The following is a 15,198-nucleotide window of genomic DNA, read 5'->3' as shown; positions in this document are numbered from 1 at the left end:
TCTCTTCTCCAAGCTGAACAAGCCCAGCTCCCTCAAACTTCCTTCATAGGAGAGGAGCTCCAGCCCTCAGTGCGTCTTCGTGGCCTCCTCTGGACCCACTCCAATAGCTTCACATCCTTCTTGTACTGGGAGCCACAGGCCTGGATGCAGTACTCCAGGTGGGGAGGCAGAGGCACCTCCCCCTACCTGCTGCCACCCCTTTTAATGCAGCCTGTTAAATGTTGGCTTTCTGTGCTATCCTCCACCTTCAGATCTTTTTCTGTCAGAAGTGGCACAGGTGTTAGTCTTAGCAACAGTCTTTTACCTCACCTATAAGGTGTTGTGTACTGGACTGTGTGGATAAATAATACTGTTCTAAATGGCATTGCTGGATATTTTGGAGCTATTTCAGGGAGGTGGATGATAATAAATAATGGTTTAATTGGGCAGTTGTTTTCGCTTCTATAGCATTTAGAAATCAGTAGGGAAAGATGAGCATTTACAAACTATAGAGTGGATATGCACTTGCTTATTGCACAATAAATTGTGAGTTAGAGTTTTATTAGGCTTCTGTCTTCAGAACCTTAGTTTGTAGCAACAATTTAAAATGCCTTGCTTGGTTTAAAAAAAAAACAAAAAACAACTAAAACCAAAATCATCCTCACTTTAGATGTGAGGCTGCTGCCACCTCTGGGACACTGTATCATTAAGGTGGTAGTGCTCACTTGGAAAACTATTGCAAAGGGATTAAAAAGATAGCATGCTGTGCCTGTGGGACAATACTACTTTGCGTGCTCATTTCTGGATGGAAGGCTAACATCTCAGTCCTGTACCTACAGACAATGGTTCAAAATAAGTCAAGCAGGTCAAAACTGTTGTGAAAAGGGTAATATGAGATTAACGAGAAAATAATAACGAGAAAATGACAATGTGTATCTATGTGTATATAGTGTTAATAGCACGCCACTGCATTGGTTGCTGCTATATGATGAGTGCACACCTGGTGCCTGGCCAGGTGATGGGCAAGAACTGCTGCCTTTATGCTGTGGCAGCAGAGGGCAGGGTGGAGCCAGGACAGCTGGCCTGAGTTATGCAAGGGGTATTCTGTACCTCCTGACATCGTACAGAAGAGAAGGCTGTGAAACTGGGGGGGGTTGTCCAGGGGCAGCTGGTGCCCTGAGGCTGCTGGTTGTCAGTGGGCAGCAGATAGTGGGCAGTTGTGTTGTTGGCAGGATGGTGGTTGGCAGGCAGCTGTGTTGTTACCTGGGTGTCACTCAGCATGTGGCAAGTAATTGCATTGTGGCTATATCTGTGTAGTTACCATTGCATATTTGTCTCTGTTTTCTTCTTGTGTCTTAGTAAATAGGTTTTATCTCAATCCATGAATTCTATTTTGTTTACAGTTCTCTCTCCCTCATCCCACTTGTGGTGGGGACTGAATGAATGCCTGTGTGATGTTTAACTGCCTGCTGAGTTAAACCACTAAAAGGTTTTCTTGTTGTTGGTTTTTATTTCCCCCCTTCCCCCGCCAAGTAGCTGCAGTGGCAAGGTTTCTACAGACTTTGGTAACAACAGAAAAATCTCAGAAGAGGAATGTCTTGTTTGGTTTCAGTTTGATGTTTTTGTCATGCAATACTATGCAAGATATATTTTTAGGCAGAATTTAATGTTGAGGTGCAGCATGCAGAATTTATTCTGGTGGCTTGTTAGCTTGCTTTCCATGTTCATTAAATAGTCTTGCCTCTTAAATGGCTTGGTGGGTCATAGGATAAGCATCCTTCTTATCTTTTTCCTCAAAACTGGTTGTTAGCTTAATTGTTTGGGGATCGATGATTAATAATTACCTCGAATTAATAAACTCTACTGTGGTTTTAGCATTTTCTTGAAGGTAGCTATTCTTAAAACTCATTTCTAGTAGGGGTACAGCTTTATTCTGTGGAAGTCTAAGTTTGCTGAAATTTGACCCTAAGGATCAGAAAATAAATTGTTTTGCAATATGTAAACTTCTTGCCTTCAGATAAGAATTTCCTAGATGATTGTGGCAGTTGAGGTAGAAGAATAGTGAAGAGAAAGGATTAGAGTAACAGTGTGTAACCATAGCTCTTTTTCCTCCACATCTCCACAATACTGCATACATTACATTGAGGAAGAGGGGAAGAACATTTGTTGCTCTCTTGCAATTACAAGTTTTTATTTACTCCACATAATCTCACAAGATAACTATGGCATTTTCTAAATATTTTGTGAGCAAGTGTTGCTGAGCTTCAGAGGCGACTGTCTTTCATTTCTGTGTGGTTTTTATCTGGTAAAGACTGTGTTGGCTGTCTGATTTATTTTTTTTTAAATATACGTATATTTTTGTCTTCTTCTAGGGTTTTGTTTTTGCACTGAATGTAGCCAGGACGGATCCTTGTGGGCTTTGGCAGCCCTTGGAAACTGTCAAAGGTAAAAATCAACCTAAATTCAATATTGCATTCTTTTAAGTTGGAGATGAGGTGAACGTTTACCCATACTAGTTTTTAATCATTTGCTAGCATCAGTTGTATTTTCTAGCTTGTTACTTCTGGGGGGTTTGGATATGAAAGATTTTATGTAACTGCCTGATGGGATTTGTGTATATCAGCTACAGTTGATTTATATGATGGCTTTCTATAAAATCTCATCATAAATTAATTCCTTTTCAAAGTCACTGATATCTGCAAGTTTTTTAGTTCCTACAAGCAATTAATTTAACTTCAAGGTTTATTTGTCTTCTGAATGCTCTTGCTTCTATCTTGTATCTCATAACTCTCGTTTAAAATGACAAAAACTTGTTAAAATTAACAGATTTTTGTCTGCATACATACATAAAGTCTAGTGTTGCAATAATCTACTGAACTGTTGTGTTAATAAGAAAAAAAAAGTCTCATTTAAGACATAGTTCTGTACAGTACTACCATCATTTGAACTCCTGTTTTCAAGGATGGCATGTGTACAAGTTCACTGTGTTCTGAAGAGCATTTGTGTGCTTGTTTCACTTTGTGTTCTTGGTGAGCAAAAACCGAAGGCGCTTTCTCATCTGTAATGGTGACAGCCTTGCTATCCTTTGAGGGTTTACCCATGGGCCATTTCTGATTCAGACTTCACAACGCATAGGAACCACAACTGATTTTATATTAAAAAGTGTTTCTTTTTATCATATGAAAGACACTATTTTCCTCTTCATTCTGTGATTGCTGCTGGCAATCTGAAGAAATAGTATTGAAAGACCCATGTATTAATTAGATAAGGTGCTTAGTTCTGATTATGACTACTTGGCGACCATCAAATTTGATAACGTTTGGATTCCAGCTCCCTGGCTGATGAGGGATCTTGTGTTTCTAAATAATAGACCTTTCTATATGGGGGAAAGTCAGGCTGAGGAAATACCTCGTTCATCAGCATTACTCTTTTGGGATTTGTAAGTACATCCAAGTTTGGCTAGGTTTTACTTGCCAGACTTTTCTAGAATGCAGTAGCAAGGAGATGGCTGCTCTCCACCATAGTACTTACACAGTATTTATGACTGGTAGCTGTATCCATCATCCTGTTAACACTGAATAAATTCTGTACTTCTTTGCTTCAGAAAGTGATGGAACACAAATAGAATTAAGCATTAAGCTGATTTGGCTCAAAGCCATATTACTTTATGGTAGGATAATATTATCTTAGGCACTAAAGTTCATAAGAATGATAGCAAGTTCACATTAGTGAGTGTTCCTAGCTTTTCTAATCACTATATTATATTTTAGAGTTTAAAACTGTTACTAACTTTAGATATGCATCTGCTATGTGAATGTTGATGTACCTGTACACCATTTGTCAGGCTTTCCCTGGAGTGTTCTTCATTCATGCTGCAGCTCGTAAATATTTCCAGAAGACCTCAGGTGAATAGAAAGGCTGAGGGAATTCAGTCCCGTCTGAAGTGGTTTTGGTGTGTATATGCAAGAATGGAAGAAGAGGATTGTCACACTTAGACCTTTCCCAAGAGTGGCTTTGTTCATAGGTGTCAGATCTGGAACTCGAAATGGACTGTCTGTGAACTTCATGTAACTTTATCCCCAGGGAGCATGGTGGATCACATTACTGCTCATTTTGTTGGCCTCTTTTTCAGTCTTATAAGACCTTAGTAACAACTGCCTCTCTGTCCTCCGTGTATGAAATAAGAAGGCTACCCTGAGTGTGATCTTTAGCTTTCTGCTCAGAAACTTAAGAGGTTTCATGCTGCCAACAACATGAAATAACTGTGTTGATTTTTCATATGCTGGCAGTAGGCAGTCACTTCCTTGGCTGAGAAGTCATCCTCAGTTGTAATGATTACTACAAAAGTCTGCCACAGAAATGCTTTCTCAGATTCAGGAATCCCCACACTGCTTTTGGCAATAAGTAAGCTTGAAATGCAGCAATTTTATGCTAGTGGCTGTATGAATCCTTCCTTTTGTAGGGAGTCAAGGGAAGTACGTAAAAATTATAGTACTGAACTGGACATGTAGCTTGTTACTCTGTATTTTGTATCCTGAAAAAAGCCAAAAGCCACAGGAAAAAGTACAATAGAAGGATAGTACTCATAGTACTCTGCAAAACTTCCTCCTGCAGTCTTGTGGCTTCAGGTCTTTAAGTTCTTCCTGTACCAGCTGCAAGATGATGATGATGATGATGATGATGATTATTATTATTATTATCATTATCTTTATTTATTTATTTATTTCCTCTCCCTCCTCCCTCAGATTAGACCCTTTAAACTTCCAGCTTCCCAGCTTCTTTCCATCCCATGTGAATGATTTTATGCTAGCTGAACATTGTATGTAGTGGTAAAAGCTGATTATGTCTGAACATTAAAGCTAATAAAACATGAGTTGTATATGAATTGTGGGGGAAACGAAAAGTTCATCTTTCTTTTTCTTCTTTTCCATTGCAGCTGCTTCCACTTCTTACTCCATTCTCTGACCTATGGATTATTCTAGTGTGTATAGATTCTCCTCTATGAGACAGCTTGCTTACTGTTGTTCTTATAACCTTTCTGTTTTTTTCTTATTTTTATTTAATAGCTCTACTTATTTTTCTTTTTGTTTTCCTTTATTTTTAAGATGATTAGTTGATTTTTGTTTGTTTTTTAATTTTCTTGGAGCAGTGTATAAAAGCTCATGTCAACTTTTGCCCCTTTCCTTTAGTAGTAGGGGAGATCACAGAAGACAGGCATAGCAGTTCTTTTGAGGTTCATATTGGAGTTATTCTAGCACTCTTAATGAACAGTGACACATCCTCACGGTGGTCTTGTTTTGTCCTGACTTTCTTTCAGTTCTTCTGCAGCTCAAATTCCATCTTTCTTGTAATTCTGATCTGAAGTCGGTTTGGTGCCACAGCAATCCTTGTGGCCAAAGCCATTCTGGCTCTTTGGCTGTATGCTGTCTAACAATCTGTGGAGCTTCCCAATGGTTTGAACGTGATCTTGCCAAGTGAGGTGTGGATGTTTGTGCCCCTGCAGCATTGAGGTCGGGCTGGAAAATGAAGTGTGGCCAAGTACCATGGACAGGGCCCATCCCTTGACTGCTGGAGCCGTTGCTGTGGTCAGGGAGTTAGGCTTGGAGAACTCCTGTATGGACAGGCAATCATGGATGCATGCATGATATGCATTTAGCATACCGTTTGGTACTTCAGATTTCTGGTTGCTGGCAGAATAACTCTCTATCAGTCTTGCAGTTGTAATTTCCCCACGATCTGTCCTTATCAGACTTCATTTGTTAGGAAGGAAGTTATTCCAGCACAGACGTGTCTTGTGTGTAGGGATTTCACTGCTAATAGACCCTAACTCCCAGTTCCTTTAGGATTGTTTCATACAGTATTTCACTTGATGTTCCTGCCTTTGTTTACTTAATCTCCTTGTTAAAGTGACAAACTTTAGTCTTATGTGTATTAATGTTCCCCAGTGACATGCTGCAGACAGGGCTGAAATATAGATTAATCTGCTATTAATCCTGTATCATGCTTCCTTTCTTATTTTACAGTAGAACTTTGGGAAGGGGATGAAAGCTGGAGATATTTCCAGAGCACTGATTGGTGTTGGGCTAGAAGGAATTGTTTTGCACTGTGTTTGTAGTTAACTTGCATGCAATGAATTGGGGCACCAAATGGGTAAAATAATGCATCTTCGTATACTGCTAGCTGATATAACTCTTTCAGCATGTGTTGGTTCTCAGTCAGCTTATTTCATTAAGTCCCATCTGAACATTTGGAGGTGGTACTGGACAAACATTACATGTTTGACTTGTTAAGCTACATCTTCAGGTTTGAGAAGGATCAGTATATTTGCATTTTCTTAATTTGGGAGATTATACCTGTTGTGCCTTGTGCTAGCATGAGAAGATATAGGGTAAGGTAGAGCACCACATTTGCAGTGACAGTGCTAGTTCAAACATGTAGCATTCATTGAAAAGAGGAAATAAAGTTGTTTGTAACTGAACCTGCCGTAATAGTAGGGCAAAATTCTTCTGAGGTCTCTCACACCCTGTGAAAAGAAAGAGGGAGACAGTTTTGGTGAGAGTTCTCCTTATTCTTCATCTTTACCCAGGAAAGCGCATTACTATGCTGCGAGTCTGTGAAAAATGCTGCTGCTTTGCCTGAGTCTGTGTAATATTAATGAACATAACAGTTCGTTGGTTGCAAGGCTTGATAAGCTGTATGCAGCATTTTGTAGCTTCAGGCCCTTTCTTTGTAAAACATATTCTTCAATTCTTGCGCCAACTAAATAGTCATGAAAGATGTTTTCTGCCTGTGCACAAAATACAGAAGACAGTACAGCCTTAGCTTATGAACAGGCACTAACTCTGACAGGTGTATCTAGATAACAGAGTTATAAGTTTTCTCTTTTTTGCCCTCATTTTAGCTTGTGCTTTTGAAATTGTTTTCAGGCTTGGAATTGCTTCAATGAAGGTGATACTGAAGTCAGCACCTCTGTAGTTTGAGGAGCAAATATGACATGGAGAGACTTTAAAGGGCATTTATGTGCTGGTGCAGCTGGGGAGTTAAGCATCTTGAGAGGGACAGTTATTAAAAGCTAACAACTCTTTGCTTTATTGTTTTATGCTTGGTGTGAGCCTTTACTTTCCACAGAATTGGAATATTGTGGATCTGCTAATAGCAGATATCTTGCCTTTCTGAATTATCCTGTATTACACCTGAAAGAGTGAAAGATGTTCTGAACTTCTTAATCAAAGTCTTTCTAACCGTATTGCATTTGTCAGTAAGTTAAGTTTTTAAGGTAGGAATTTGGGATGTAGAATTCATTCAGTTGGAAATGCACTCACACTGTCAGACAAATTTCAAAAGTTACCAAGTACTGCTGAACACTAAAAATGCTGGAAGCTGTTGGCCTTGGTTAGTTTAGAAATAGTGACATAAAGATGACTTTATCTGTTTCCTGAACCATTTAGAGCTTAAAATATATTTATTTCTAAAATAAGTCAAAGAAAAATCTCCTGAAATAAAATTCAGATTTACTTCTAGGATGGCTGGTTGTCGTGGCAGTTCTTCAGGCTGATAACCTGTACACTGTGAGCTGAATCTGTGAATCTTATATTTGCACAAAAGCTATTTCCTTGTAAGAAAAATTTGATCAACTCTACTCTGTGATCATTCCATATTGTCCATAGCTTTAATCAGTGAACACAATGAATGCAAAAAATACTCAACAGTGGCATATTTTAACATTAAAAAGACACCAGTTTCCTGCTAGGTGATTTTTGTTCATTCAGGATAAGGTATAATTCTACTTAATAGCAGATGCTTTACTTGTTTATTGAAAACATAAATTCAGGGAATATGTGCAGAATGTGAACACAGAAGGTCAGAACCTGGAGTTACTGTTCATGTGCACTGCAATCTCGCGTAACATTTTTAAAGGCAGCAAATAATTCTTTAAAAAAAATGTATTTCTTTTTATCTTTTAGGCAGTATTTTGCATTTCTGCAGAGCTTTGCACAGATCCTGTTCCCATGCAAACTGATGAGGGAGAAATACTGGAGGAAGGCAGTCCCAAGGTCAGTGAGGTAAACAGTAGAGTATTTTGGATGATCAAGGGCTTGCTTGGCTGAAATGGGAAATACGTGGAGTGAATGTTGACATTTTTAATAAATAACTGCATGCAATAAACAATATTTATGATGCTGGAGACATTTAAAAATAACATTTTTAGAAGCTTTTAGGAACACAGATTTTTTTTTTGGTAGACTGCTAAAGATTGAAAGTGTCTGCATTAGGGCACTGCCAGGAAGAGGAAACTCTTGAAAAGAATTACTAACTTTGGTTGTGTGTGTTTGTTAGAACTGGAGGGGTTTGTCAAGGTTTCTGTCCTACACACCTACCATGTCAACTAACTAACTTGAAGAACTAGGCATTTGAGTGAGCTCTTAGGTGCAGGTATCAGTGTTTATATTACTGACTGCTTGATCACTTCATTTCCTTGCACTTGCCAGCATGTGCTTTGTTGTGAGGCTGGAGAGATTGTTGCCTTTAAAGGTATCTTTTATATTAGACATACATTGTTGAGACAAGGCTGTAAAGCTTGCTGTTGAATATAATGTTGGTTGTGTCCTGCTTTTTGCTATTAAGACCAACTTCCTGAAGATGCAGATGTTGAGTCATGAGTGACTTTGGTTTACATAATGTCATAGTGACTATCATATCTTTAATGGGTTTATTTTACAGTCCTCTCTCAATCAATTTGTATTAACTTTGAAATTAACACATTTTGAAATACAGCTTCAGAAGTTGTATGAAAATCCAAATCATTGTTAGCTTGTAGTTTACCTGTAACATGCTTTGATTGCAACTGAAAAAAAGAATAATTGCAGGACTTAATTTGTCATTATCAGGCTGTGCCTTTCTGAGGCGTGTTATAGTCTTATGCTCCAATAGAACAAAACATTGCTTAAGCTCTTGTCATCATGCTAGAAGGTGACTAATTATTATAGAAATAACTTGATTGTCCCATGTGTACTTTGGGAACTGTGTTAATTTTAGATGGATTTGAAGGAAGACTCAATAGATTAGGAACTGACAAATGAAAGCATATCTGTGGATGCGCCTGCACCCACTCAGGTGGTCGGATGCTTCTCTTAACAAGAATGTGGTTACAAGTACCAGCAGAGGATCCTGATGAGAGGAAACATCATGCTATAATTAACTGTTGTGTTCAACAGCATGGTCATCGGTGCTTCATTTTCATTAAACAGAATCTGTGTATGTGTGCTTGTATATGGATATATACACACACACACAAAGTTATGTGTTATACATGTGTATGTGTGTGTGTATATGTATTAGAGCTTTGTTTCTATTTCTTTTGTCTGTGTGGCAAGAAGACTGAAGTAATGCTCTTGTGAAATCTACTCTTTTCCTCCAGTAAAAGGCATGCTTTGCTTTGATGGGTTTAACTGTAGTTGGAATGGCAAAGATTATAATCTTTATCCCGCTTAAAAAGTGCAAAAGTTCCAAAAAAGTACAGAGTTTAAATTCCAAATGAAGTTTTTTTAAAACTGACTTTAGATACCTATGTGCATGTGCTTATAAAACACTTGTCATTTAGAGAAGGTTGGAGACTTGGACTTAGAGCTATACAATGTAGGTATATGTTAAGTAAAACCTTCTCAGGAGTACATCTAGTCCTTCTAGATCCTTCCAACATCCTGTGATGTGTGGGACTACACAACGAAGTGCATGCTCCAATGTTTCTTTTGTCTGTAAATGGTAGTATCAGGAGAGCTTTAAACTGTAACAGATGAAGGGTTTGTCCTAGAAAAACTTAAGTAACGTATATTTCACTGTATAGTTTTGTATCATTAAATGATGTGCTTCATTTAAAAGTGTTTAGGTGATCTAGTGAGCCATTTTCATAGAGATTTTTTTTTCTAAGAAGTAAGACTTAAGTAATATAGTTTAGTTTCTCTTTTCTTGCTTCAAGACTTTTTTTTTCTTCTCCACAAAGTAGATAAGGTGATTTTTTTTGAAGAAACTAGTTTTGTTCCTCAAGTACATTAATATAACTACCAATTATTTAATATCTTGTTTTTTTCATTTCTCCCCTTTAATCCATTCAAAAGTATTATGCTGTAAATAAAACCCAGATATCTGATTATTGATATTCATATTGTTCAGATCAGTGGATCTTCTGTGAGGTATTTTTTTTTCTAGGTGTTTATACCCACATTCAAATCCTAGCGATCCTTTTGGACTCCTCCCCAGCTTACACTCTGTAATTCCCATAACTTACCTATTCTCTGGCCTTCAGTAGAAAATGATCTTTCAGCCTGTAAATGATATCTACATCTTCTAGCATTTTATTTCCTGCATGCATTCAAGATGGACATTTGGTATATTAGCAGCTCTTTTGAAGCTCTTCTCTTAAACATTGTAGAAATTGAGCCTGCAGCTCTTAGGCCTTATTATGATTTTACTTGCTACTGATTAAGCACGTTCAAGCTACTTCACTAACAGTATGTTTGATTATATCTTATATGAGGTCGGTTAAGGCATTGTTCTTAGCTTTTGTTCTGGATGACTCATTTCTAGCCAAAAACAGATTTGTGCAAGTGATACAAAGAAAGAAATTAGCGTTTGTGTGGTCATTCCTAGCATCTTTTATTGGCTTTGCCAGAATAACTATGAAAGTAATGCACGCAGGGTTTCTTCCTTGAAATTATTTCTTCACTCTGCAGGCCTTCAGTGCCGCTACTGAGGCTACTGTTGCAAAAGATGGAGGAAAAAATGGTTGAACTTGGTTTTATATGTTTTTGTTTATATCTTGTTACATAAGGTGATCGTATGTTTTTTACGTAAGGTCAAAGTTAAAAGCCACTTTATGTTCAAATGACAAAGGCCCAGTCCTACATGTTGGAATGACTTGATATCAGCTATGCTTGAAGCATTTCTGCTAAGTAGTAAATGGCCCTGCTGTGACTGTGCTCCATGCTTTTTTTTTCTTTTCAAAATGCAGAATGCTCAGGGGCCTGGTGGGTATTTTTCCACTGTTCAGAATTTCTCTCCTATTATAGGTAGAGGTAGGCTTGAATTAAATATTCTGGGGTTTCAGAGAGAATACCAAAATTATCCTTCACTGAGATACTATGAACATCTGAATATAGAGATTTGGGTTCTGAAAGAATTTATGTTTTTATGATGCCAGTCTTAAAAAAGCTTTAAACGTTGTGTCCACTCAATGTCATATGGTAGGAGCAGAAAGATACACCACGCTTTTATTTATTTATTTGTTTTGGTCATTAATTCTTTCCAGGGTTGCTTATTTATTTATTTGTTTTGGTCATTAATTCTTTCCAGGGTTGCTTTCCAGCAGAGCCAGCTTCCTTCTCCCCACAAGCCCCTGTAGGCTGGACATGGTGAACCTTACTGTCTTGATGGCTTCCTTGCCAGGGCTTTTCATCTGAACTGGCTCCATTGTTAGATCTCACATTTTTTTTCCAGGTTGTCAGTCTGTCAGAAAGCACACTTACTGTTAGTATAACATCAGCATAGTAAAGACTGCAGGCTGTTGTCGATAGCACACTTTTGTTTCCAATAATTAGATGATAGTAACTCCACTTACAGGGAAAAGAACGCAGACTAAAGTAACCTTTTTCAAATACGCTTGGCTTTCCTTCTTTGTTTGTTTTTTTAAAGATAGTTAATTTTTGACAGATGTGGAAGCCTTATTTGACAGCCAATATTGGACCTATCTTATCTGTGTGATCAGCATGGATACCAAACAGCAGTGTATCTTTCACTTTATAGGAATAGTTCGGTGGTGGGGAGGTGTCTGGTTTTTGTCTTTTCAGCATCTTTTTTTTCTTTTTCCTCCATTCTTTGTAAGAAGTTTCTTCTTTGAACCCAGTGATCTCTCCTGCTCCTTGGATTATGATTTCTTTTTCTAATTATGCTTTATGTGAGTTGATTGATGACATATGATTACTGAGCTCTTTCCAGTAACAGGCTCAATACTTTGAAAATATCAACAAGCACTGAGCTGCTTTTTTGTGGCTGATTTCTTTTCTGCTGTTTTCATTCATCTCTTAAGGGCTGTTGCCCAGACAACAGTTCTGCTTTGTTTCTCAGTTGTTCCCTTACTGTAAAATATTGCAAAGGGAAGCTAAAAGTTTATGCCTGATTTGGGATTTTTATTTATTTATTTCAATATTGACAGAAATTTTGAGCTTAAGTTGCGAGCATCTTTCAAAAAAAATGGATTAAACTGTTCATATCAAGTGTTGTAATATTTCTCCCTTCCCGTCCTGATGATCTTTCATTGTTCATACCAAAAACCTATGGACTTGCAGAGAAGAGGGAAGGTGACCTGCGTAGTATATAGAAAGGTGTTTATGAATTGTGGTTTTGATTCCATGTAGTAGGAGAGAAAGGAGGAAAAATAGCTAATTCTGTCTGTTTCAAAACCAGCAATGCAAAAATCAAAGCTTTTGCTGTTGTTCAGTCTCACTGTTCAGTGCTGTTCATCAAACTGTTTTGAGAAAGCTACCTGTTACTCACTGTTTTATTTTGAGTTGCCCACCTGTTCTTATCTGTTAGTGAGAATCTTCTCCTTATGTTGTTGCCTGCCTGTTCTCATTTTTCTTGCCTCTTGGTGTCCAATTGTGAACTAGCGTTTTCTTTCTGTTTAAATCACTTCAGAACTATTGATAATGGCTGTGGTTGTTTTATCAGGAGGCTTTCACATTGAGATAATGAAAAGGTCAAAAAGTATGGAACACTTACTCAAAGATTTAAGCTGTTGAAAATAAGGAAACTTAAGCTTGCCAGAGTAGCATTTGTATTTGGTTAGATAAATTACATGTTTTGATATTTATAAGCAAAAACTTAAAATTCCGAAGCATTAATCGGAGGGAGTGTTGCCAGTTGGGAGGTACCTATTACTTTAAAATAAGGAGTATTTCACTCTCTATGGGTAAGCTGTACTCATTTTTTGGTAGTCAATAATAACTTGATTGAGACTGTCTAAACTTAGGCTGGTATTGTTGTTTGGGATTTACAGTTAACGTAGTAAGAAGCAAATCATATTTAGGTAGCTAAGAGTAAGTCTGAAACCTTGTCACATCTCAGTACTACAGAAATGGGTTTCTGTTTAGATGGTGCTAAATAATCTAACGCGTTCAGTGTGAAGGGCCTACACAGTGGTGAACTGAACAAATCACTTTGTCACCGTAGTGGTTGTGTTTTTGTTGTTGTTTTTTAAAAAAGCTGTTTTCCAGTTTAGTACTGGCTTCTGGTTCCTAGTGCTTATGGGCTTGATGGCTTCTCTTGCAGTATTCTCTGCTACACTTGACAATTTTGGCTTTTTACAAAGAGCTGAACTTTCAACCTTGTAAATACCTGTCAAGTCAGAGTTTTCAAAGTTTTCAATTTAGGTTGCTGTTGCCTCTCCTTTGGGTCCAGAAGAGTCTGATTTTTTTGCTTTTTATAAATAATTCACCATATTTTTGGAACACATTACTCCATCAATTTTCTAGCTCTGCTGGGAGGTTACTCATAGAGCTTCCAGCATTTGTTCCCTGAAATATAGTGTACATTTCCATCATTTGGAAAGTGAGTTGTAGGAGTCTTTGTATAAAACACCCTGTAAAGTCTCTTGGAAGCAGAGAGGTTTTCTGCCCAGCAGGCACATACCTTCTGCTTCCCTCAAAGTGTAAGATTGGGTCCGAGCACACAGAATTTTTGACAAAAAATAAAAAGTCTACTCATCTCTCAGTGGAAAAAGGACTTGGTTTAAATCTTACGTTAATAAAGTTCTCCTTCCTTTTAATGACATGTTCTTAAATCCTGTAAAAATGCTACATCAGGCTTCTCATTTTTAAAGACAAATTATCAGAATCCATTAAGGGAAGCATTTTATTTTCATTTTTTCTCTTTAACACTATGGCCAACAAAAATGACCTAAAAACAAAACTATGTAGCCGGACCTTTCTACAGCAGAAGAATGCTGTTTGTCAGTTTATAACTAATTTTCTACCTTTCCAGGTATTGTAGCAAAGTGCTATAAGTTACTGTATGTTATTGGGTCCTCTGGCCTTATAAAACAGTGCATTCAGAGGTAAAGTAATGGAGGAATTTGTGAAAAAGAACATGTAATTAAAGAGAGGGCTGCATGAGCCGTTGTTAAGGGATGCCATTTGTAGCTTACATTTTTGGATGTTCTCACAGAAATTCATTCAGCATGAAGGACAGGACTTTGCCACTTTGACTGTACTGTGACACCTCTTTACACATAGTGAGAACTAAGATCTTTAAAATACGGGTTACAAAACTGAAAGATGACTCCCTCTATTTTCTGTCCTCTGTACATTCTGAAGTGCATATAAGATACAAAAGAAGAAAGTTAATAAAACTGTGTGGCTTTTTTCCCCTTGGGAAATACCATCATCGGCTGAATTGACTAAGATCTGTAAGGACTGTTGTCAGACTTTCCTTTGGTGCAGCCTTTTCATATATACAGTCTATGTGGAGGATATATACAATAGTATGGAATCATTCCAGTGAACAGTGTGCATCTGGTTTCTAGAGGGAAAAAAATACGTCAGTCTTAAAATTTAGTTTAAACTCACCTTTTCCTTTCTTTTAAAGGTTATTTTTCATAAATACGTTCTTCAGTAATGTTTTCCTGGCTAGCAGCATCTCAACTTCAGCTAATTTTAGCAAATTACAAGTTGGTGTAAAACAGGAGGAAAACAACAGCAAAGAAGCAAATAATATTTGTTAGAAAAAGAAGTTAAAAAGATGCATTTGCTTTTGAGAACTAACATGGTGTAGCCCCTTTATGGTTTTTTTGGACAGAGACAGGGCCTTGGCTTTCTAGGTTTGCTTAGGAAGAATCTCTTTTCAAGCAGTACTATTGGTTCATGATTTGAGAAGTTTCCACTGCCTTTTCAGAATGCTGCTCTTTGACCTCTTTCTGTTCAGCACTGGCTTTCCAAAGGCTTTGGCACTGGTTGTAATCTGTATCAATGTGACATGTTAGAGCTCTATATAATCAGCTATTTAAAATCTTGTTGATGGGGAAAGCATTGAAATATTCTTATCTCTTACTTCTCTCCCTTGGTTTGCCAGAAGACAGTATTTAGGGGGAAACTTGGGCCACGGACAATAAAAGCTTTCTTAGCCTGCAGTTCATATCATTTGTAGTCTGATCAGTTGGGTTGATTCATT

General features: G+C 37.6%; 1 protein-coding gene across 8 annotated transcripts in view; it reads left to right on the top strand.

Moving 5' to 3' along the window:
• TNRC6B (trinucleotide repeat containing adaptor 6B) overlaps positions 1-15,198 on the top strand; it is a 126,030-nt gene that overhangs the window by 12,336 nt on the left and 98,496 nt on the right. For 5 of the 8 annotated variants that reach the window (XM_065742935.1, XM_065742941.1, XM_065742940.1 and 2 more), the window contains exons 2-3: positions 2,352-2,424; positions 7,944-8,042. In XM_065742935.1, coding sequence (XP_065599007.1) covers positions 7,999-8,042 — 44 coding nt within the window. In that variant the 5' untranslated portion in view covers positions 2,352-2,424; positions 7,944-7,998. The remainder of the gene's footprint in view (positions 1-2,351; positions 2,425-7,943; positions 8,043-15,198) is intronic. The other 3 variants (XM_065742936.1, XM_065742933.1, XM_065742934.1) reach the window with 2 other exon arrangements.

This window comes from Cyrtonyx montezumae, unplaced genomic scaffold, assembly GCF_038088225.1.
Source record: "Cyrtonyx montezumae isolate F1298 unplaced genomic scaffold, pur_monq_1.0 scaffold_3, whole genome shotgun sequence".
NCBI lineage: Eukaryota > Metazoa > Chordata > Aves > Galliformes > Odontophoridae > Cyrtonyx > Cyrtonyx montezumae.
The sequence above is the reverse complement of the archived record's forward strand: the minus strand, read 5'-3'. Positions and strand labels throughout refer to the sequence as shown.